This window comes from Geospiza fortis, unplaced genomic scaffold (genome assembly GCF_000277835.1).
Source record: "Geospiza fortis unplaced genomic scaffold, GeoFor_1.0 scaffold227, whole genome shotgun sequence".
NCBI classification, from domain to species: Eukaryota; Metazoa; Chordata; class Aves; order Passeriformes; family Thraupidae; genus Geospiza; species Geospiza fortis.
Window position 1 is genome coordinate 627,042 of NW_005054567.1, and position 25,147 is coordinate 652,188.

Here is a 25,147-nt window from a genome sequence, read left to right on the forward strand (position 1 = left end):
GGATTATCATCTTCAGTCTACAATAATTAACCCTTTCCTCTCTCGTTTCTGGCAGTTACTTAAACTATATTTTTAGTATATATATTTGTATAGTATATGTGTTGCATGATTTAAGTGATCATACTATATATGATCATACAAATGACTACTCAGATCATTGTAGCATTCAAATTAAATCTCTCTACAATTGTTCTTTTTCTTCTCAAAATGGACAGCTCCTTTTGTAAGACTGATAGACAAAAGGACTGCATTGTTTGGTTTCACTTCCAACAAGTTCATGATTGTTAAACTCAGCTAATTTCAGTTATTAGTAGTTTGCTTCACCAGGGCTGGCATGTAATTCAAGCTTTCCCTTACTGCTGGGATTTTTCTCACTACAGCCTCCACCTGCAGCTGCCCCCACCCCCAGATCTCTGCAAGTGTTCACAGGGATGTTCAGCCTTCAGTCCATATGGCACAAAAGCAATTCTTGACCTTCAAGCACTTTGTCATCTTTTAGAGAGTGCTGTAAAGCGTTTTTGCAGCAGAGATGAGGGAACTGAATTTTTATGTTACTGTCAGTATGGCATATTTCAATTCCTGTAGTTTACACACAAAACTTTGACACTGACTCAATTTTGCTAGTAGAAATATATTTGCAAAGTGGTTTTTGGCCTCAATTTAGAGGCAGAGTACTAAACTGTAGCCCAAGGGCTAAGAGAGATTTAAATTAAGCAGGCAAAATGTAGAATTGTGCCAACTAGGAAAAGGGAGGATTCCCAAGGCACAATAACATTATCATACTCTTGCCTAGCATCCTTTATTTGATTATCTTGAAGTACATTACAGGAATTAATGGGAGCTCATAACTTGCTTGTGAAGCAGGTACTAAATTGCAACACTGATTTGCAAATATATAAACAGACGTCTTGTGCAATCCTGGAATTCTCTGTGAAGTTGTAAATATTCTTAAGTGAGATTGGGAAGGGGGAGCCAAAGATGAGCTAATGTACTGGTGGGCTGGTGGCTATCAGTGAATCTCACATATATTGCTCAGCCTTAACTGGGCAGATCTGTCTGGCATCCCTCTCCTGGTAAAAGTTGGCTTTGAATGTTAAGAGGAGAATGTTAAAAAACTCCCTTCCCACCAGCCAAAAAAATACCCCACAAAACAAAACAAAAGAAAAACAAAAACCAACCAACCAACAACAAAAAAGTAAAAAAACAAACAACAAAATAAACCCCACAAAAACTTTTGACACTTTAGAGATTTGGTATCTCTTTTTGGTACTAACTTTCCACTTTGAAGAGCCACTCCAGTTCCTGTTCTTCTTTGTTCTTCTGATACTTTTTTTGTTCTGCTTCTTGTTCCTCAAGGGCAGTTCTAATTAGTCAGCAGTGGCTTATCTGTCTGATAACGTAGGGTTCAATTCAACAATTTTAAGGGAATTTCACCTATCAGTTATTTGGCTATGATTTATTCTTTGGGGAGAAAAAATTTGGAACAGTTAAAAATCACACATTTCCCAGCCTTTAATAAATAAGCTGCAAGACCACCAGTTGGTGACAACTTTGCATGTCCTGTTGGAGAGCACTGGTAAGGGGAAAACACGCCACTTAGCACCCCATTATGAAAATCAGGCTTGAGTTACACTGCGACTAAATCTTGCATGCCAAAATACATACCTTTTAATTGACATGAAAGCAGCTTCTGCCTTAGTATTTAGGACACAACACAGCTTCTACTGCAGGCTTGGCTTCCAGAATAGAGCACATTCTTTTCTACCACGCATGTTAATGCATTGTCCTTCTTCCTTCTCCTAATAGCCCGTGAGATTTGAACTTGGAGTCAGCAAAGTAGGGGCTTTGTGAAGCACAAAAGAACACCAGGTTTTTATCACACCATGCCTGTAAAAAGAGCTGTTCAACCATTCAGTTGCTGCTCCTATTGTGCAGCTGTTATTCTGCTGCTGAGAACATCTTGCTGTCGACACTGAAGTAGTACCTGCAGGAAACACTGACACATTGAGCTTTCAGGAGAAGCTGGGCTTGGGGATCTGCCAGATCCCTGTGTGGAGGGCTGAGGTATTTTCTCTGCCTGTACCTTTCCCATTACAGTACATGTAAATGCTAACAAATTTTTGTCTACTCACCAGCATCTGTTCTGTGATTCTTGCATTATGACTCTTTTCCCAACATGATGAAGGTCCACGTTTCTTGTCTTCCAAAACCACCTCTTCAAAGCTGGCAGTGAGGCAGTGATGGGCAATGTGCTGTCTGGCTCACTGGCAGGGTGTGTGGGTCTCTCGCACAATAGCTCTTTCTTTGCTGAGCTGATGGCCAGTATCTGGTCAGCCTCATCTATTTAAAGGCAGCCAAGCTGGGATCGACATACTAGTGGAGAGGGTGCTCTGTTTACTTATGAGTTACAGGATATTCAACTCTTTGAAATTAAGCGCAAACAACTGTGTCCGGAGAGGGTCAAGGAACTGTCTGAAATCCACAAGAGATGGGGGTCAGAGATAAGCTCAGCCTCATTCGTCCTTCATCCGTAAATTTGTCTCTGTGCAGCTAAGGGTACAATTCCCACTGTAGTTCAGAAAATTCTTCTTCGTAATTAATGCAAAAGACTGTATTTTTAGCCTGACATCCTAAAGAAACAAGGCTTGTGTGATCACATTGTCTGTGTATAGATGGTTATCATCTCCCAGTAACTTGTGAATTTTGGGTTGACTTAGCTCAGCCTGCAAGATAGTAATTCTCCAAGGCAAGCAGGTGAAAGAGTGGTTTCAATGAGTCAAAGGGCGTGTGGCTAACTGGCCTTTTAAAGACATAAGGATCAGGACACAAATTCTTAACAGCCAGACTTCAGTGTTTCCAGTGCTTGTTTAGCAGTAACATTTCCATATAAATAAACAGAACGTTCCCACTCTAGGGTTGTGTGAGGCTGAATTTGGTACGTTGCATTTCGCACTGCCCAACACATCCTATAAAATAAACTCACAGCCTAGCTAGTGCAGAATATTAATTTCATAAGGTTTGACTTCCTGGCTACACTCGCATTGACTCTATTAAATTAAATGGCAGTTTTGTCTGCCTATGCTTTTCAGGATCCAGATCCACATTTTGGGTATTTTTAGCAGTTTGAAGGTGTAAGGATGCGCAGCTCCTGATCTTTGCCATGTGGGATACTAACTTTTGTGCCTTGTGTTAGAGATACAAGTCCCTTAGAATATGACACAATTTACAAAAAATGCATGGAAATTAATGAATGACTGCATGGAAGCAAGCAATGAGTTTGATAACAGCACAGCTGGCTGTAAAGTGACATACCGTTATCAAAAGACGTAAATGTTCCTGCTTAAATATCTGTGCTTTGTTTGTTGGTTTGGGTTTTTTGGGGGGTCAAGGAGTTATTTTGTTTTTGAGAATAAAAATTTTGAATTTTCTGTATTTCCAGATGGATATTTTTAATCTTTCTAGAGACTCTATTGACAACTAACTGAACTCTCATTTTAAAAATTAACTTCATATTTTTATCAGTCTGTAGCAGTGTAGAAAATATTTTAAACCCTTGAAACTACAATTTCAGGCTGTAAAATGGAGCATTGTAAGTCCCCTTCTCAGTTGGAACTGATTTAATGTCTGAGATTGCCAAATTCAAATCTGATACAAATTGCAACAGCTGAGTTACAATTTTTAAATCAACCCTGAAGATGAGGGTGTTATAATGGTTTCATGGGAAGCATGCTTCTTTGCAGCTGTATGAAAATAGAGCTCACTTCCAGTTAGATCCATCTATCCCATTCTCATGAGGCAGGTTAGGTAATATACTGTTGGGCTCTCTATATATATCCAGTCTCTCTTATTTCTTGTGAGTTCCCTTCGCTCTGCCTGTGCTTCTCCCCCACTTCTGTTCTTCACGTTTTGTTCTTCTTCTATTGGACCTTGAGGCTTATTGTACCTTGAGAATTCTTTTCTTCTCCTTGTGGGCCATTTGTCAGTCCACTCCAAGGAAGCTGCTGACTGAGGAATATGATAGTGCTCTAGAGGAGGATGTTTTCCTGTGTTTTTATAACAAGTGCCAGTGCTACAGGCAACAGACAGGATTACTATATAAATCAAGGCACACATGGATATGCACAGGGAGCTGGGCTCAGACACCAAATCCTTCATCTCTGAAGCATAAGGACAGTTCTTATGCATAGGCAAAATTCCCTTGGCTCAGTAAGTCTCCAGGTTTTCCAGCGCAGATCTCACAAGAGTGATATTGTTGTTTGGTGGATGATGTCTTCTCACCCATGATCTAAATACTACTTTCCCTTTCCTTTGCAATTAAATTGCATCTCTGAGACAAATACAGTGATTACTGACCCTGAATGTCAGATAAGCTGGATTCAAGAGTGCATTTAAGAAAGTTTTTAATGTATTTTTTAATGTATTTAGATGGCTTGTGTTCAGTGAGATGCCGACAGAAGTGTTGAGGAGTTGTCTTTTTTCCTGTAGTGAGACACAAAATGCAGACCATGAACCTGTGTTTTGATGTAGTCACCGTATCCATACCTGCAGCCTTCCTCTGAGCCAACTGCTGGAAGGGCAATATCATTCCCTCCTGTGCCATATGGCATCAGTCGATACAGAGGAGACTTCTTTCTATCCTTTTCTCTCTCTGAATACTTTTATGAGTTTAAAAGTTGTGTTAATAAAGAAACAAAAATATTACACACCTGAGAGACCAAATTTCCAAGCAGACTGCAAATGAAAAGGAGTGTGAAATGCAGAAACAGGCTTAACAATGTGTTTTCTTACTTCTTTTATTCCTTCCATCCAGCTGTTGTCCTTTTCTTATTTCCATTTGCTTAGGAATCCTCTGAATCTTCTTTTTTTCTCCCTTTGCCAATAATTGCATGCCTTCATTTCTAGAGATCCCTTTACAGGCACATGCATGAGGTCCTTTTACCTCTCAATCTTTTTGTAGCTATATTAATTTTGAAAGATGCTTCTCATCTTCATATTTTTTTGCTTTCTTCCACTTGCTAATCATTTATCTCCCTCCATGCCCAGATGTCATAACAGCTCTTCCTCCTTAACTTGCTCTGCCTGCTTGAACTTCCAGATTCTATTTCTCTCAGTCTTTGTTCTCTTCTTCTCAGTGCCTGTACTCAGATCTGCTTCCTTTTTCCCCCCACTTTGCTCTTGCTCTCCTCCTGTGTTCTTCCATCTGCCACGTTTAAACAGAACTGTACTTTCAGCCACTTCTATTCTTCGGTGTGGGGAATCTTTGTACAAAACAGAGAGTAGGATTTCATCTCAAGTGTAAAATATGTTGTGGATGTTGTTGTAGTGATTCATGCCTCATTCTCACTCACACTGGGCCTGCTTCTAATGTTTGGCTAGGAGTTCTTACAAATCCCTGGCACTGGAGATATAGGGTATTGTTTCTTCCACTCTTGGATGTTACTGGATCAGGATTGCCTTGAAGGCATTATAATGTGAGAAAATACTAAGGCAGCAACCACACAGCAGCGGGGTGTGAGGAGACACAGCCAGCATCGGCACAAAGGAGTTTTGGGACACTGCATCATCTTTTTGCATTTACATAATGTGTTCGAGTACATTCCAAGCCCTCTGTGTCAGTCTTAACAGTCAGTTTCCTCAGAGCCTAAAACACAGCTCCTGTAGGAGCGCAGCTTGAATGTTATCTCTCACTATAGCTATCAGTTGATACTACACTGGCTCTTACAAATGCTGCAATACCTGCTTCTGCAACTGCTCCCCGTAGTGAAGTCAATGGGATTTCTACAGGCAGAATGAATGCCAAACTCCACTACTTTAGAGTGTAAAAGCTTCCCAGGAGTAAGGAGCACATCTCTCTGTGTCTGTACAGTGCCAAGCACACAGCTGGTGCTCAATGAATAATATATGTATGGGCTTGATAGGAGTGACTGTTCATCTAGTGCAGCAGAAGTAAAGCATCTTTTTGTAGCAAGAAGCAATGCATTATCCCTTTTACTGGTGTATTTTATAATTTAGGCTTTAAATGGTGAAAGTATATTAGCCAGCTAGTTCAGGGGGAGCTCATTTACACCGCCTTCACACAACATGTCCCATGTTTCAAATGACAGGAAGGATAGCTAGTTCTCTACAGCTGAATGCGTAGTGATTAAACTGTCTGGGCACCAGCAGTAGGCAGCCATTGAACACATCATTATTAAGATGGCTATAATTACAGAGTCAAAGCAGCCCCTTGCAGCACACTGGTAATCTGCCTTGAAAACTGGAGTCACAAAGGCATATCTCCTTTTTATGTTGAGGCCCAAGCTGTGTAAAGTAACTGCAGATTTTTATGTTGCATCACTCATGTCTTAAGCTGTTACTGCTTCTGCCTGCACTTTGGGGGCTGGTCTGGACAGGGGGATCTGAGGTGGAAATAAATGCTGAGTAAAGAGCTACTGAAAAAAAAGAAGTATAGCTATGACACCTCCACAAGAGCTCTCATGGTATTGCTTTAGTCATTAGCTGAGTGGATACTTGAGCTTAATCAGTATCAAAGGGACATACACAAAGTCATCTATTTCATTAAGCTAATTTGCATTACTCGGTTACCGAGAATCAAATTTTCATGTATTGTCCATCTTGCTGTCAGCAAAATAAGGGGAGGGGGAGGAGTAAGCAACAAGCAATGCAAGACTGAGGTGTGGTGGTGTTTCTTCCTTTTTTCCAGAGATACCTGCTAGTCTCTCAGGAGCCTTCATTGCTTTCAGATACCAAAAATACAGACTAGTAGGCTTTATAAAGTTTAATTTTAGTAATTCCTACCTAGAAATGAAACTTCCAGAGCTTTACCAAGTGCAAGATCCTTGATGCAGTGCATAGTTAGGCTTTTATGTGCTGCTGTATTTGAAGAAGAAATAAGGTAAGTGTTGGTTTGGTAGGAGGTGGTGAGTGTACTTAGCTAAAAAAGGACCTTTAGCCTTCTCTGGGCCCCAAGAGACATCAGTGAAGTGTTTTGCGTGAAGCTTCACACAACACTGCAGTCCCAAGGGATTTGCTGCTGCCATTTATATTGTGCCAGATCTGGCTGTGGCTTTAGCAGAAAGCTGTAATGTGCTGAGATGGCTGTTCTTGTTCTTCTGTTTTCTCCCTGGTACTCATAACACTCTCTTCCTTCAGTACTGATTTTTTGTCTTTCTTTCTATCTATCTTTCTTTCTTTCTTTCTTTCTTTCTTTCTTTCTCTCTTTCTTTCTTTCTTTCTTTCTTTCTTTCTTTCTTTCTTTCTTTCTTTCTTTCTTTCTTTCTTTCTTTCTTTCTTTCTTTCTTTCTTTCTTTCTTTCTCTCTTTCTCTCTTTCTCTCTTTCTCTCTTTCTCTCTTTCTCTCTTTCTCTCTTTCTCTCTTTCTCTCTTTCTCTCTTTCTCTCTTTCTGCCCTCAGTTAGTTCCACTATGCCTTGGAAACCAATGCACATTTACTCCCCGTCACATCTCTCAATCACATTGCAGTTACATAAGAGATGTAACTATGGTTATAAAATGTCCTTTACTCTGAAAGAAGGAGTTTCAGTACAATGGGACTGAAAGAGACCTTGTTTTTTTATATAAAATAATTTGATTCTGTACTTCTTGGACTCCAAATCATAGGCATGCCCCATGTTTTTTTCTCCATCACCCCTTTTGTAAGACTGTGTGAAAGCTGCTGCCATTTCCTTCTCTCTCTTCTCTCTCTTCTCTCTCTTCTCTCTCTTCTCTCTCTTCTCTCTCTTCTCTCTCTTCTCTCTCTTCTCTCTCTTCTCTCTCTTCTCTCTCTTCTCTCTCTTCTCTCTCTTCTCTCTCTTCTCTCTCTTCTCTCTCTTCTCTCTCTTCTCTCTCTTCTCTCTCTTCTCTCTCTTCTCTCTCTTCTCTCTTTCTGCCTTTCTTTCTGAGAAGTAATGTTTGCTATCATCCTTCTCATTACACTGGAATTTAAACTTAATTACTGTTGAGTGAAACTGTATTCTTTTAGTTGTATAATGTGGTAACTGGAAAATAAACCTTCATTTGTCCAAGAGGTTGTGATTGAACTTTCTTTTTAAATTGTGAATTTGTTGTGATGATTAGATTATTCTGTTTAAACCCAGATGTTTGAGTCTAGAAATCAAACATAATTTAACTTGATTGATTAGACAGAATGATGGAAGTCTTTCATAAGAGAATTTAAATATGTAGGGCATCATTCTTCTTGGTATTGAAGCAGGACTGAGGGGTTAATTCTGTAGTCTGTTCCCAGATCCTGCACAAGGTTTTCCAATCAGTATTTCTAAAATCTGCTGGTTAGGGAAAAGATTCAGCAACAACTCTTTTGTTATTTGTGTGACTTTTGTAGATATAACTAGAAAAAATGTCTCTTTGACAGACCAATTGGTAATGATGGAAAAACTGAAAAAAATTTTCATGATTTTGAGTTGAATATTTTCAGTGAGGTGAATCACCATGTTTGTGCTCCTTGAAGTGCACTACTGTGCTCCAGAGCTGTGTCCCTGCCAAAACGGCAAGCAACAGCTCCTCTATCTTGGGGAATGCATCCCATCTGTGTGCGTGTGTGCATGATTTGGTTTTTAAGGACTTGGTACTGGGCTGGAGGTCAGCACTTGAATGCATTCATTTGAGGCCAAAATGTTGACATGAGAAGTTTGGGGTGTTGGAAGTCAGTTATGGATGCTGTAATGCTGTAGAAACGCTGTCAGTATTTTCGCAGTTTAGTAACTGTTTGCTTAGAGAAAAAATGGGGCCAAAGAAATTTGAATCAGGAGAATTGCAGTTGGGAACAGCTTTTCTGATACCTGTAATTTTTTTTTTTAATCTCCTCTATCCACACACATGGGTGTTGTCTATGTGGACAACTTCTCAAGACAAGGCCTTTTTTAATAAAAATTGCACAGCGCCTAGCATTCTTTAAATAAAGCACAAATTGAGGAAAGAATAACAAAGGAGCTCCAGTACAGTAATATCTGCTGATGGTGTTCCTTTTTTCTTTCTGTTGGTAGCACTGTTTTAGTCCCAAGCAGTATTTTGCTGTATGGGTTGTAGCCAAAACTTTAGTTTTTCAAAAAGGTCAGATACAAACTAATTTAAAGACCTATAGTTTATAGGAGGGTCCAGCCAGCAATAGAAATTACAACATTGACAGGGTTATCTAGTGCACAGTTTTGTTCAGCTGATGCGGGACATTGCTTGGCTGTAGATGTGTGATGGGTTAGTGACAAAGTAGCAATCAGTAATCAAATTGGTATTGTAGGAAATTATCAATTCATCCATCTATTGTATAGATAGATCTATTTGCAGAGTCAAACAGAAAAAAATTCTAAGTAGGAAAGGCATAAGTCGACTTGCTACTGAAACAGCCTAAAGGGGAGTTTTCTAATCCTTGCATTGCAAACTGTGCTACCTCAGATGCCATATCTGGTTTTGCTAATTAGAGCTGCTTTATTTCAGGCTTGTCATAAGAGACAGCATACCTTTTGTCTGTGTTTGCAATATAAATACCTTGAAAGCAGCATATTGGAAATGACAGGTTTTTTTCAGTTTGTGTGTGTGGGTTCACACAGTCTAATTAATCCTACTTGAGAACTGGGCAGGAGGACCCTACAAGGGGTGCATGGCTTAGAATTTTTGTCCTAATATGTTTGACCTTGTGTATTTCTGTGCCTGCAGAGCAAGAGAAGAGATTGAAGTATAAGCTGTACTGAAAAGATTTCTGTCCTCATTTTCATTTCCAGTCAGGCAAAATTCTTCTGAATGACAGTGTCCTGCCCCTGGAGAACACACAACAGGGCAAGGCACTTTGTTCCAGGCTGAGTAGAACACTTATCTTTGGCAGGTCGAGGGAAAGGAGGGTGCCTGGCTCTGCTGACTGAGAAAGAGCATGGGAGTTGATCTGCCTCTGTGAAAGAAAAAGAGAGAATGTGCCTGATGGACTCCAGGAAGAAGGAGTTTGCTCTCCATCTTCTTCATTGTCCAGCACCTGTGAGAAAGCAACCACATCTCCCTATCCTGTTTTTTTTTTTTTTTTAATATAACACCTGCCTTCAGTGCTTACCAATATTCAGCTAAGAGAAATTAAGTCACAAGTCAGCTTAATTAAAACGTACATTAAAAGATATATTCCAAATTTAGTCATCCTTTGAACATAAAGTGCTAGCTTTTTATTTATGGGAAGCACAAGCAATCTACTTTAAGCTGTCCAAAAAAGGAGGGAAGATACAATCTGTCCCCATGAGCCTGCAGCAGAAATAATGTTCTCAGCTTTTGGGGAATGTAAGGGTGTGTGTGAAGAAGGAGAGTAATCTGTTCCGGTATTAGGAAAGCCAAATCTGCTCTTGCGTGAGGAAAGCCAAGTCCTTCTACGAGAAAGAGAGACACCCCACATGTCAGTGCTGGGAAGGGAAGGGATTGAGGGGAGCTCCTTGAGATTCAGAAAGGAAGCATACAAGCATTCTTCACAGACTTTATTGTGGAGGCATCAGAGTTTTCAGTCTCACAAACCAGTCCCATTCATTATAAAAGTACTTTATTGTGGAACGTTGGCAGTTTGTCACTTCATCTTGCTAGTCAGAGGTTTGTGTTGCTCCTCCTACCTATGAGCTCCTCCAAGCTCCAAGTACAGGTTGTTTCTTCCCGCCTGGGGTTGTAAATAATACTTTTAGGATCCCAGGGAAAAAAAAGGCATGGTAGTTTTCTGACAGAAAAAAATTGTTTTCTTGCTCTACAGGGGATGTGATGTTATATATATATTGGTATATAATGAGGTAAATTAGCAATAAATTCACACCTTTTTTCCTCTGTGCTTTGAACATGTGAGAACACACTCAATATTCATATGCTGAGGTCTTTAAAATAGTTTTTCTTTGGCATGTTCTCAGAGTTTGTTCTGTGGCTGGACTTTTTCTGACTTCACATGCAGAAAGTATAGCTTGCTGGTAAGTGAACTAAGTAAAGGTCTTTCTCCTTCCTCAAAGCTTTGTCAAAGCATTTGGAAGCTCTGGTCTGACACATCAAGGTACCTCTATGGCTGATGCCTTGGAAAAGCTGGTGCTAACAAATATGAGGTGTCAGGTTACAGGGTCCTTCAGAGCTTCCAGAAAAGATTTGTAGGTTAAGCGCTTTTTTTCAAAGATACATTTTTCCATCAGAAGAGGGGAAGTGCCTGAAAATGTATTCTTCAGATCACTTTGTTGCAGCAAGTCGTTGAGAGAAGAGTTGAGAGAAGACTTCCCAAAAATCTATTATTATTGAGTCATCATAGTACACCTTTTTGGCATTATTGGTGGTGTTCAGGACACAAGAAGTTATGAATATGTATGGTCATAGACACTGCAAAATTGACTTTTTCATAAGTGTTTGTTGAATAGAGGGGCACTTGTGCAAAGAATCTCTATACTTCAAACTGGGATAGTGATGTTCACCACAGAAAAATAATTATATTTTGGATTACTCACAGGAAAATGTTAACAAAAAGAAATACAGTAGAACACGATCAAGACTATCTCCTTTGCTTTCTCTAAGAGAGCAAGAATGCAAACCAAAAGAAAAATTTCTTCTTTTAAAATATTAAATATAACCTCAAGTTCCACAGGGAATTTGGATGTGGTTATTTCCATTTCCTAACATTAGATGGGAGACTTTGCCCAAAACCCATGTAAAGTTAGCAGAATTTAACTGAGTCCTCATGCAAGTATGTGTACCTTTATGTGAAAGCGAAAGTGTTAAATATATGTAATTCTCTATAACTGGAAGGCTTATAAATAGGTAAAGCAACCTCATGCGTGAGCTGATGCAGATGATACGAGCTGTAAAGCAGCTACAGGTCTTTCTGAAGTCCAGCGGGAGTCAGTGCTCCACAATCTAGCAGATGTCAGTGTCAGCACTTTCACTGGCATAAACAAAAACAAGCAATGCCCTTTAGTTGTAAGTGCTGTGTGACTATGCTGCGAGCTGGAGAGCCACTGCTCTGTGACTGTGCAGGGGAGCACAGCCTGAAAGGCATGGGTCATGCTTGTGGGCATGGGGAGTAGATAATTTGGAGTCCAGCTGAGACACTGCACCGCAATGCCTACCTGGATCTCCTCAGACTTCTCTAGAGACTTCAGCACAGCCTGTGCATACAGCCTTAAGTCTTGTTGAAATGTAATTTGATTCTCTGGGCTAATGTTTTTTGTGCATTTTTTTCCTTCTAAATCCTGGCAGGAATTTGGGTCTTGGCTGTAGATCAGCTCCTGGCAGCTGATCAGTTCAATGTCCACGTTATGGAGGCCAACCTACAGTTAGTGGAAACTGTCTCTGCAGCATTTGATATAAATCACATAAGCAGCAGAACTGCAGAGTAAGAAATAACAGCAGTGGTTTGTCAGCTATGCAGTCATCCTCCTTGTTACTGCACAGGAATTTCAGTTCTGTTGATCAAGCCAGGAAGGATTCCTTTGGGTTAAAAAACCACCTGGCAGACTTGTTAAAAACCCTTAACTGTGTGTTACTACTCATGAAGCAGTTTTTCTGAATTCACTTAGATGCAGTCAGCTAATGAATCATTGCTTTTCCTGTGTCACCCACCATTAGAGGCTGAAGGTGCAGGGTGTGGGGGAGGAGGAGGTTTGGGAACAGGTCCTTGGTTGTCTGAGAAAGCCTTGGTATTTTGGTTAGAGTCAAACTTTCATTAGTCAATGCCAGAGCAAGGGTCTTCCCATCCTGATGCTGATGGATGTTATTTCATTGCTGGGATGATGCTAGAAATCTGTCTGTTACACACACAGTAGGTTTTTTCAGCTCCAGAAAATTATCTGGAGTATTGGAAGTGTTTCAATTTCAGTTTCAGTCATTAGCTGAGCGCTGGTGCAGTGAAAATTACTTCTCTTCCTGTGTCTCTCACTATTCGTTGTTGGAACCTGAATGCATGCAATCGTTCCTAAAATAGCCATAGGAAGCACAGGCAATATAGAAACATCTTTGTCTTGCTTCAGGGCTTTGAGCTGCATAGCTGAGCCTGCCCTAGTGTGGGACCTGGAAACAGCCTGCAGTCTCATCTGGGTGACAGTCTGGATTGTCCTTTGCAAAACCCTGCACTGATACCGAAAAGGCAGAGGTTATTTCCTGCAGAAGAAGAGAATGACTTTGCCTCGCTCTAGCAGTGAGCCGGCGAATGGATTAGAGGCTTTTCCTATCTGCAAGGAAGCTCATCCATCATGCCCCATTCAGGCAGTCATACTCAGTGGGCTTGTTCTCTCTTGCTACACTGAACCTTTTTCTCCATAGCTTGTCCAAAGAAGCAAAGCAAATAATAACAGAGCTACTGCTTTTGTAACTTGTACTACAGGCATTTGTCAATGCTGCTTTGACTTCCTTTTCTATGCTGCTCTAATTCCCTCACGCTGCTCTAAGAAGCAGGTGTGAACAAATTTGTAAGGATGCTTGTATTCTTCAGTATGTGGGTGAATGTGTGTCAGTAGTGTATTTCTGTGGTGCAGGGACTCAGCTTACTCTAACTAGAATCTCTTTTCGTGCTTTTTCTGATGCACGCCACCTCAATTTCAAGTTTGCCCATGCAATCACATCAGATATTTGATGTTTCCTCTGAATAATAGACCCTCAGTAATTAAAATTATCTTGAACTATTCTATTAGTTACAGGAATTGTGATTTTTATATTCAGAGGTTTATTGATTATATCTGCATTTAGAATTTTCCCTTAAAATACACTGAATTACAGTAATTAACCTTATGCCCAGGTTAACGTACACTACCATTTGTCTCAGCACTATCCTGGAAATAGTATATTTCTTAGGATCTGTTGACTTCTTGCTATGCCTTCTATCTTCTTCATGACTGTGAAGTGGTAGAATGAAGAGGAAAGTGGAAAACATATCATGTTGGCATGTTGAGGTGATCTCTTTACTCAAAGGGCATTTTTGAGGATAGGGTACTTTCTAGTATTAACTTTTCCATAAAGATGCTTGGATTTTATGTGATTTAAAATTTGGGAATTTACTGGGCATGAATCTAGACAGAACAAAGCTCAGAGTCCTCCACTTGCAACTAGCAATTATTAGCAAGCTGCAGGTGCTACAGTCTACGATTGTTGTAAGCATTGTGCTCAACTCAGGAAAAGCAAACTACATAGATTTTCTGTCTCAGATTTATTTTATTCTTTTAAAGCTTCTGAAAATATCAGCAAAAAAACATTGGCAATGAAAAGTAATCATGAAAGATAGAGATCTATGAAACAGGTCTAAAGTTTTAACAGGAAAACCTTTTCTGTGATGTGAACTTTTGAACTTTGGGTGAATATCTGTCACTGTATAGACACACAGAAGTGGATGGTTGTCTGAAGGAGAGACATTTCAGAGGTGGTGCTGAGAGGCAATGTTCTCAGTTAAGTTTTTTGTTTTCTTAGTACTCAAAGTCTTCTGGTTTTTCCTTCTACCTGTGTCTATCCACAGCTCTTCTAATATTTTCCCTTAGGGATTACATTTGTTTTGTGGACATCCTTCATTTTTGGACATTTTGTGTTTTTGTACTAGTCTATTTCATGCTTTTCTCTCATACTTTTCTGTAAGGTATGGAGACACTTGACATAACTAATTCATAAACCAATTAGGGGCTAAAATTATAAATACATATCGAAAACTCTTTTCTTATCTGAATTATTTTTTTTTTATCTGTGAGGTTCAAACATAATTTTTCTCCAAGACTTTGCCAGGTTTCCAGAGGAAAAACCTTTCCCTTTTTTCTGCCTGTCATAACTCAAATTGTTTGTCGACACTGTGTCCTTGTGCTGAACATCCCTTCCCAAAATATGATGCTGAGGTTTGGCCTGAGTTCTCCTGCCATGACTAAACTGTTGCAGTGTGGAGCAATTGGTGCACTCTGCAGTGGTGCATGTCACTTTCAGGCAGCATGTTGTCCACTGCTGGAGTTATTATAAATGGTAATGTTTTTGAAGTATTTGAAGTGCTACAATAGATTTCATTCACGTTTTGGGGTAGGTATGTAGTTTAATGTGGTGTCAAACCACTTCATGACAAAGCTGATTTGTTGCCATTTGAAAAAACAAGCTGACAAGATTTGCTATTTCTCACCAAGGCAGGTTAATGAGTTGATTTTTGTATAAATGGATTTAGGGGCAGAACTGGCCAAATTGCACAACAGCTAAGCAATGTGCTCTGGTTAACAGCTGACTTAAATGTGATGATTTGCATTTTCTACTGTTTCATCACATTAAAACATGGACACTTCAATTTCAAGTGAATTGGACAAATGTCCTGAAGAATACGGCTGGGGCTCATATTTAAGTTCTTGATGCTTCTTGCATTAACAAAAAGCAAAGAAGAGTTATTTGTGATTACACCAAGCTTTAAAAATGGGGATATCATGAAAGTTCAAATTGGAAGGAGCCTTAAAGATTGTCTACTTTCAACACCTTTGCAAGGACACCTTCTGCTAGACCAGGTTGCTCAAAGGACCATCCAGCCTGACACTGAGCAGTTCCAGCAATGAAACCTCCTTTGGGCAACTTATTCCAGTGCCCCAGCACCCTCCGAGTCTGCAGCTATTTCCCCTTGTCCTATCTCTGCATGCCCTTGCAATGTTCATGTGGCAGCTGAGACAATGCCTGCTGGGCCATGTCTAACTTCTAATCAGTGACATTTGTAAATGTTGTTGTGAAAACATGCCAAACTTGGTGTTTTACCTTTGCTGTCCAAAAGGAGAAGAAAACAAAGGAAGGACACATTTTTCTCTCATTACGTCTTCGGGTCACCTGCAGCTAGAAAATTTTTATTCCATCTATCAGATGAGGGAATAGAAGGTCAGTTGACTGGCATTGATATTTCCCAGGCAAAATGAGTGTTGGAGAGAGTAATGGTGTTGCTGGTAGTGTAGCTGTTTTCTATTAAGCATGCCGAGATGAAACAGCAAAGTATATATTAGAGATGGTGTTCTCTCCTTTCAAAAGGCAGCGATTGCTACATTTAGCTCTCAAATCAATTCAGAATCTTGACAGAGTTTTGCTGAAGTCCCGCAAATAATCAATAGAAATATTTTTATCTCTTAAAAGAGTGAGACTTTTAAAAATAAGAAAGACATCTTTGTAATGACTGACCAAGCTGTTCCAGAGTTAGGTCTATTGCTCTATATGATTGGGGGTGTTGAGTGAAAGAAGTTATTTAGGCATTGCCTTTGTTCCATTCTGCAGGTTTATAACCCCAAAATAATATTGCAAATGTTTCTGGCAGTCATCCTCCAGGCACAGATGGCTTTCCTCCCAGTTTTGGCAAGCCTGATTTCAGTATAAAACTGAGCAATTATTAGAAAGTGAAATATTGCATGATATAATATCACTACCACCACCATCAACATCATGACAAATGGAGCATTTGTTATTTCAGAGCCATGTGAGAGAGCTAATGCCACTGCATTGCCTCTTCCTCTAAAACCTGTACCTGTGATGCACAGATAGATGCATCTTGCTAGAGCAGATGCTTTAGCAAGGAGCTGTGGCCATTTTCTCATTTGTGTTGGCTCTATATTTCAATGCAAATATCACTGAACAGGTGGCTGATGAGGCCCCTGTGGACTGTTTACAGTAAAGGTTACAACCAAAATCGATAGGCCTGAGACGCTTCTAATTCCATCTGGGAGAAGTTCATCTTCCTTCTGACTGTTTCCCCTCTGAACAGCAGCATCCTATTAACACTGCAGTCATCAGAGATGTCTCACTCAGGTCAGAAGAGGGTTTCTTCTGGTGAGGCCTCCATTTGTTCTTTGCGTTTTCTTTTTGGGCTGAGCTGGGGGGAGCAGCAATGTGGATCTTGATAGGACAGGTTGCCAGCATTAAGCATGCTGAGTTTTGCCTACTGACTTGACACCTGCTACTCCCATTTGACAGGCTGAGGCTCATCACTGCTGCCTGGGAGTTGTCCAGATCTTTTCAGTTTATCGCTTACTGAGGCAGGAGGTAGTGATGCCATGTATCATTGGTGACATTATTGTGTGAGGTATGGCCTTGTAAGGGTGCATATGAGGGGAGAGAAAAGTTGGTACAGACTCAGGTTTGCATAAACCTGAACAAAAAAAAGCAATTACCCCTGAAACTTGCATGCAAATACTTAGTATTTGGGCAGAAATTTTATTTTAGATGCATTTTTGCAAGTCTTTGTGAGAAAATCTGCATGGCTCATGTATCTGTGTTTCATTAAACTAGTAATGAAGTTCGTATTATTCTTTTTAATGAAGGTAGGTACTGTTGCTTACTATATGAGGCAAAACTGCTCTTACTGGTGTCTTTCCCTTGGGCCTGATCGTCATGCCTGGCATGCAGCCCACAGCAGCTGGGCAGTGAGTAAGCAGTACTGAATCCAATTAAAATGCTAGTAAAGCATGTATAACAGAGGGCACCCATGCAGTCCTCTTGTGGGCAGGGAGAACTTTTTGATACACACAAATGAGAGAGAGTGGTGCTTCATACACATAATTTAGGGTTGTTCCACAGTGTTACCAGACAGGTGCGGGCGTCCCTTGGGCACTGCCTCTCTCCCCTCGCCAGTGTTCAGGAGCAACCCCTTGTTACCATGAGATCTGAAGGAGTACAGGTGATTACCCCAATGCTTTCATGCTCCAGTCCCTCTGGCATAAGTGCCAGCTACCTGGAGTGCAAGAGTGCTTTTTTGGCCGCATGAAATGTATGGCCAGCTGTAGAGACAACAGGAGCAGAACAGGAGAGGAAAGATGAATGGTGGCTGCACCATCAGTCACAAAAAGATGTTGGAAGTTGGTAGTGATGATGGGCATGGAGCTGGCATTGAGTCTCTGTAGCCACCTGCACCACATTCAGGTGACTGAGCAGCAATTAGTAGAGAAAGGAGAGCATGCTGCAAAAGCTGTCCATCCCAGGCACTGCGCTGCCATTGCCAATTCAGTTGCAGTGTCTGGCACTGCATGCTGTGTCTTGCTGATAGCCACTTGTGTCTCATCTCTCCTGGGCTTCCCAAGCACCCGCTGAGCTTCTGTTCACTCACATCTGTCTGATCCCCTTGGCCCCACTCAGACCAGGCATTTTGCATGAGCCCTTCTGCTGCCTGGTGCAGCCATGCGAGGTGCCTGAGCAGCAGCTAACACACCACACAGGCGGGCATAGACAAAAGATGCTCTCCTGAACGGCTCTGCCTAACTTTCCTCATTCTCTGGGAGCTGCAGCCTTCAGGTTGTATTCCTCTCTTTTGTTTTTATTGTTGCATTATTCCTAATTCCTTCCTCTGACTTGCACGGAATTCTTGTCTCTCACTTTCTAGAATCTGTGAATTAAAAGGGTAAATAGCAGTGACAGTATTTTCCACTCAGAGATTTCCAAAGGAAAATTAGCTGAATTTAAATTTAGCCAAGGGTCTTGTAGGATGTTTGCCAACATCTCATGGCAAATCTGTACCATAGCAGAGAACAGCAGGCAGGTTGGTCAACTGGTTTCTGTGCTCTGCCTTCAGCATGGCAAGGCATGGCTGTGTAGATTGATACATGCCCTACATGTAAGGGCAGAGCTTGCTCTGTTAGTCTCTTTTGATGAGACACTGGAGTAGGGCTTGGGCTCCTAAATCACCTGTGTGCCTTTAAAGCTCTTACCACAGAAGAATCTCCAATCTTTTAACCTCTGTTATGAAACTCAAATCAGTTTCTTCCCTGCTTTTTAATGGTACTTTTACTTTTGCTGGTTATGATTCTAAGGGATGTTTGCTGAGTATTTCCAGGACCAGTTCATGTAGGCTGCTGCTTTCCCTGGTGTGCATTTTTCCTTATGCATATATTCATATATAGTATTTCAAATTCATCTGGCTTTACTTTTTAGTTTCCTCAGTGTTTGGTTAAATGCTGTTTCTTCTTGCTATCTTTTTGAAGAATAAATTATTTCTACATATTTGTAGAAATGAAAGAGTTTGTTGAAGACAGTCACAGGTTTTTAGGGCCAGTACGTTTTCTGGCCTTGCTTCATGCATGACACAGGCCATGGAATTTTGTCTGGTGATTCTCACATTAAGCTTAATAATTTGTGGATCGAATTGCAGCTGTTGTGTATGAACATAACCCATCATGGTAGAAAGAAGTTTTGTAATAAATGAATATAACAAGATCTATTCATTATAGAGCAGTCTTTCTGTGCCATGGGAAAATTCTGACATGGTTGCATATTTTGATTTTTTCTTGGAGTTACGCTGGGATTAGCTGAATGAACAGTGAGGTTGAAGCAACACGATGGGAGGTTTTCTAACATGGAGGAGCGTCCCTTTCATTAGAGATGTGCCTTTGCAGTCAGTGCTGTTGTTGTTGAATACCTTCTCAGGGTCAAATCTGCCCTTGCACTTTTATGGAGCTTACCAGGAAGTTCTCTTTTCCGTTCAGATTTTTCATTGGATTGTGTAACCCTTCTGGAACAAACAAGCTGTAGATAAAATAACCTGCCTACTGGGATATTGTGGCAGGAGCCACGTAATTCTTTCCTTAGCCAGGCAGATATTCTGTATGCATTTCCACACAAACTGTTGTAAATGCTAAAAATATCAGACAGCAAAAAGTTTCTTGGCTTCAGAAGCTCCTTCATGCCAACAGCATGAATTTTACAAAAGTAAATGATTCTCTGTCAAGCTTGTATATGTATATGTATATGTATATGTATATGTATATGTATATGTATATGTATATGTATATGTATATGTATATGTATACATAGGCTTTGACTAAGTAAAAATAATAGTAATAGCAACTATCTTGCGCTAGTATTCAAACATCCTACTTAGAAGTGATTAATCTCCGGGCTGAAATGTACAAATAGAGAAACCTATTCCACTTCAGAAGGCAAAACTTTGATTTCTATATCTATTAAGAGATCATGTGGTTTGTTTATACATAATTATACTACAATAAAAAGGAGGGAACACATAAGTGACCACAACAAGATGTCTTACATAGGTATTTGAAGTATCAGCTTCAGAAAGAATAATCAGAGCACCAATGTCTCTTCCAAAACATTCATATATTCTTTGGTTTAGGAAAACACAAAGCAAATTATTTGTGGGTTTTTTAGAAGCTTGGAAGAAATCTAATCTACTTGCCAATCCAATGGCTGCAAATCACTGGATTAGACATAGGCTATAAAACATTCCCTTAAATATTTGTAGGGCTGTATTTTAATAGCATCCTTGATAATAAAAGACCTCCAAGGTTCACTCTTGTCACCAGTAGCTCCCTTCAACAAGAGTTACAGTGTATTGAACCAGGAGAACTGGAGTTCTCAGACCCAATTCTCAACCACTATGGCTTAATGCAGGCCAGATTGAATTGCAGTTCAGATCTCCGCATGAAAGGTGGAGAGCTCTTCATTGATGTTTGCAAAACTTTTATTTTGAAACGGTGCTGGACTCACTTGGCATCACTGTCTAACTACTCATCTTCATCAGACACTGTGTTCACAAGCACTTTTGAACAAAAGTAGTTTCAGCACAGTTGCAAGTGAGAACATTTGCATCAATCCCAGGGGCCCAACTACAGTGAAAATTGTCCTAAAAATAAGTGTGACCTTCTTGAATCAGCACTTTTCTGAAATTCCACTGAAACAGTATGGCTTTTCTGCCATTGTAAGAACTGCAAAAGTGACAATATGTTTGAATAATTATCTCTGGAAAAAAGTTGCCTTTGGATATAATTTAGTCCTCCTCAGTGCTAATTTATTGTCACAGACACTGATACATGTGTAGTACACTTGAATTATTGACATGTCAAAGCAGATATTTTGCATGCACATTTTGTGAATTTGAATGACTATGTTGGCATCAGAGCAATATAGAGAGAATTAAGCTTTTTTTCCTCTCTTCTCCCTCTTTTCTTCCCCAGAAAATCCCCTTAAGAAGGAGGGAGAATCTCATAAAAACCTTCCAATCTATGTCAGTTCATTTGTCAGTTTGGTTTTTTTTCCAGGTAAAAGAAAGCAGATCTGGCCCAATAGCATGTGCATGAAATCACAAAGTATGCGTGATGGTCCTTGTTCATTTTCCTGGAAGCTGTCTCCCACATAGATGTACATGGAGCAGTACACAAGTCTGAATGAGAATTGGAGGCTGATGGTGCAGAATCACCCATGGGACAAGTTTTTCAGGCTCCAAAGGGGAGTGGCAGAGCTGTGTCTGCAGTACTGTGGTCCTTTCCTCACAGCACACACGTTGTTAGATAGAGGATTTTGTGATGATAGGGAGTAACAGAATGCAACTGTTCTTATGCTCCAGAGTCTCATTGTGAACCAAGTGGTTTGGATTGTTAGCCTGCAGACTGATACTGTAGATTAATACAGTGTAAGTGGAAGAATTAGGTTGCTTCCTAAGTTCTTCCCATTAAACTGTTTTTCCCCATGTACATTTCAGAAATAATTTGTACATTGGATTGTAGCAATTTCAAAGAGAAAGTAATTTCAATCAATTTGTGCAGTAAGGAATTTCATTTTGCTATTTTGTTGTGTACTTACAAGGGCAAAATTCTTAACTCAGCAAAGTGACATGTTGAAAAATTGCATAGAGATAAAGGAATTAGCCCCTTTAATGTGTATGTATTGCTTTTAATTATAACCTTTGGAGGGAAACTGTTTTTCCAAGCCTGCTATTTACTTCTGCTGCTTTTTCCTCTTTCTGCATTCCAAAGGGCCCCAAATGGCAACAAATAGAAAGAAACAGGTTCTACCTCAGAGAGCTAACAGTCAAGAGAAAATGTAAGAGGTGACTAGAAAGACAAATGGAGGAAATGCACAAAGAAAGTGTCTGCAGGCAGATATAGCTGTGTCAGGAATCATACGGAGCTATTGGCTTAACCAGTGCTAAATGGAAATACTTCTATTGGGGCTTGTATGTACCATCTTTTAGTATGTATTCTCCTATAAGTTATAATAGATCTATATTGTCTGCATTGTATTCCATTTATTCTTGCTATTTTTATCCTTCACTGTCTATCTGAAACTTTGTTCAGTTGTCAGTCACAGCCTTACATTATTTTTTTTTTCCTTTTCTTGGTCTAACTTGGTCTCTCAGTTATTTTGTTAATAGAAATAGAGAATCAGCCAAAATTCCAATTTTTGTGTTGAAATAAAAATAGACTAACACAGAGAGTATAATAAATCAGCAGTCCTTATGGACTGTATCACCCTGCAACAGATCCCCCACTTCAAACCAGTTATAGCAACTGAAATTTTATTTGAAAGCAGATATCTGATGAGGCAAATTAATTATTATGACACTTTTCTATCAGTTAAAAAATGAGGAATCCAACGTTTAAGACTTGCTAATGCTTTTTTTGGCATCAAGAAAGGAGACACAGGTATCTAATATTAAATAGCGCTGCAGAAGGGCAAGTTAGCACTTTGTTTGCCAAATTAAGTTTCAAAGACTATGTAGGTTATGAAGTTTGACTTTCTGCCCATAAATCTTGAATGACTGACAGACCACTGTAAAATAGCTTTGTTCAAAAGGAATCTTTGGCAGGCAGCATCAAAGGTTTGAAACTCTGGAAGGGATGAAAAGAAAACCCCACTTTTGCACTGATTTCCCCTACAGATCAATGTCTCTGTGAAATTTGCCTGGGAATTATGAAGTATTTACTGTATTATGTGCTGGTTTTTTTCACTGTATCCAAAGGCCCCAGTGGTTCCTTTTATCTTAAAGATTTAGGGGTATTTTTGTACATGAAATCTGAATGAATGAATGAATGCATCAGTGGAACACAGGGAAAAGATTTTGCTGGATTTAGACAGTTCTTTTCTTCCCTATTTTATCACAAGTTGGAGTATTGGTTTTACGACACCTAAATTTATGGGTACATATTTTTATGGTAAAGCCCAACGACATGTTCTGAATGCTCCATCAAGCTCTCTCAGTTTCTTCACTTGATTCACAACTCTACAGGGTATGAATCAGTCCTGTAGTATAACTCTTAATCTCTTTTTAACCAGAATAATGTAGTGTGAGGGGCTTTTTTTATTTATGGTGTGTGTCATCGTGTCAACATCTAATTATGTAAACCAAAGAAGGGGAAAATAAAATATTTCTTGGAAAACTCTTGTCAGCCGTCAATCAGTGCAGGAGATGAAGCATCTTTATTACATATAAGCATCAGAGGCAGAAAATTTTTTGTAACACACAGGTCCATAAGTCTATCCTCAAGCAAGATGTGGCCCTACTAGGGCATGAGCTGAAGAATAACTGGCTTTGCAGGGCAGTTTCTGCTTAGAAACACAGCATGCCTCCTCAGGTGGAGTGAGAGGCCTGAGGAGAACAGCTTCCTCTACTTTCCCAGACTCTTTAAAGCTCTGATCCACCTGTTTGTCTTCCACAGGGTGAAGTGAAGAAGTGAAGCCTCACAGCTGAACTACTATGAGGTCAGAAGCCTTGCTGCTATATTTCACACTGCTACACTTTGCTGGGGCTGGTTTCCCAGAAGATTCTGAGCCTATCAGTATTTCGCATGGCAACTGTAAGTATAAGGGGCCAGAGGACCACATGCAGTACTGATCGGGGGACTTCCAATCAACACTACTTAAATACAGTTGCAGTGGATAAAGTTGTTTTTTCTTGATTTCTCCCATATGAGCCAATTTACATTCTCAGGTACTAACATAGGAACATGACTGTTTCACATGGTCTTATTATTTGTTAATCTAATACAAATAATTGGACTTCTTTAAGCTCAAATGGATTCTGTTTGAGAATTAGGCATTTTTTTCATAAGATGGAATTGAAGAAGCTAAAAACTAAATTAAGACAAAGAATCTTGTATGACAGAAGGTCTCTCTTTTCTTACCAGTAGAGATTGGCAAACTCTCCAAAATCTAGTGTAACACCAACAGCTGCGTACTGAGATCTGCTGGCTAAACAGGTGGAGAGCTTTCTGTGTATCTTACAGTGGACATCAGGCTTGACTTATCTGATTCTTTCACATTTGCCTCATCTCAATTGTGATAATGGCAATGGAAATTCTTCAAAGTGCCAAAGTTTCAGATGTTTTTAAAGAAGTCTTTAGCATCTGGACCCCTAAAAGTATGCCAGGGAGTAGCAAGTCAGCCAAGAGCAGGCTTGTGTAAATTTCTTTTTTTGTTCAGGAATTTGGTTTTTGAATTGTCCATGTTCACTGTGTTTTGCAAGGTCTTGATACCCAAAAACTTGTCTGTCCTGTGTAACATTATTCTGAAAGACAAGACTCCAGGGACACCTGATGTGCTGCAAATGCTAATAGATTTCTGAGGTACAACAACAGGGAAGAACTGCTCTGAAGCAACCACAGGTGAAACATAGCTAGTGTGGCCACTTCAGCACCAACATTTTCACCCTCTAGAAGGGCAGTGCTAATCATTCCTAGAAAAATTTGCCGCTGATGTTTTTAGAGAAATAGAACATGGGATGATTTTTCCTCTGCAGCATGGCATGCTGAAGTGGACATGAATGTCCCTAGTTTGTTCTAGATCCATGAGTTACAGAGGAAACACTACTGAGTAGAAAACAGCCGGACAATAAAACTGGGCATTTTGCATGTAGGACATGATCAGAAGGATTAATCTTCTAAATGTAAATCCTGCCTGGTGTCTTAATTTATTTCTTAAAGAGTTCTCAGCACCTGGTTTGGTGAGAAGTTCCTTTTTCTATCCAGTCTTATCACCAGACTTTTTGTCACATGACACTTTGAGGTCCTTTGCTGAAGCCGTGCTGTGTACCAATACTTTGACCAAGCTTAACAGGTACAATGCTTTTAGAAGACAATAGCTGAAAACTAAAGCAGCAGATGAGTTTCTGAAGAAATAGACTCCCACAAAGAGCTGCAGTTTTCTGGGAAGGCATATAAATTGGGAAAAATCATAGCTAGATGTAGTAAGCTCAGTATAACATTCACTTGCAGCAGGTCTGCCGTGATAGTGCTCATCAGAGGATTATCCTCCTCCTGTCTTCTGTAATTTTATTTACTTAATTAGCTTCTTGTTTCTGTACCTAGATGTCATGATCATACGATACACATGAATGTGAAGTGGCCCTTGATCAGAAGTGTTCACTTTTGTTAGGCTGTACACCCATCTGAGGAGCAGTGGAACACCCTGTGTGTGCCTGAGTTCTCACCCCCCCAAAAAATGGGA

The 25,147-nt window shown here is 39.9% G+C and overlaps 1 protein-coding gene across 2 annotated transcripts in view; it reads left to right on the forward strand.

The window, feature by feature from the left end:
- The window catches only part of LOC102040638 (semaphorin-6A-like), a 66,341-nt gene that overhangs the window by 28,917 nt on the left and 12,277 nt on the right, over window positions 1-25,147 (forward strand). For both annotated transcript variants that reach the window (XM_005429693.2, XM_031064191.1), the window contains exon 2: window positions 23,362-23,499. In XM_005429693.2, the coding sequence (XP_005429750.2) occupies window positions 23,400-23,499 (100 nt within the window). In that variant the 5' untranslated portion in view covers window positions 23,362-23,399. The remainder of the gene's footprint in view (window positions 1-23,361; window positions 23,500-25,147) is intronic.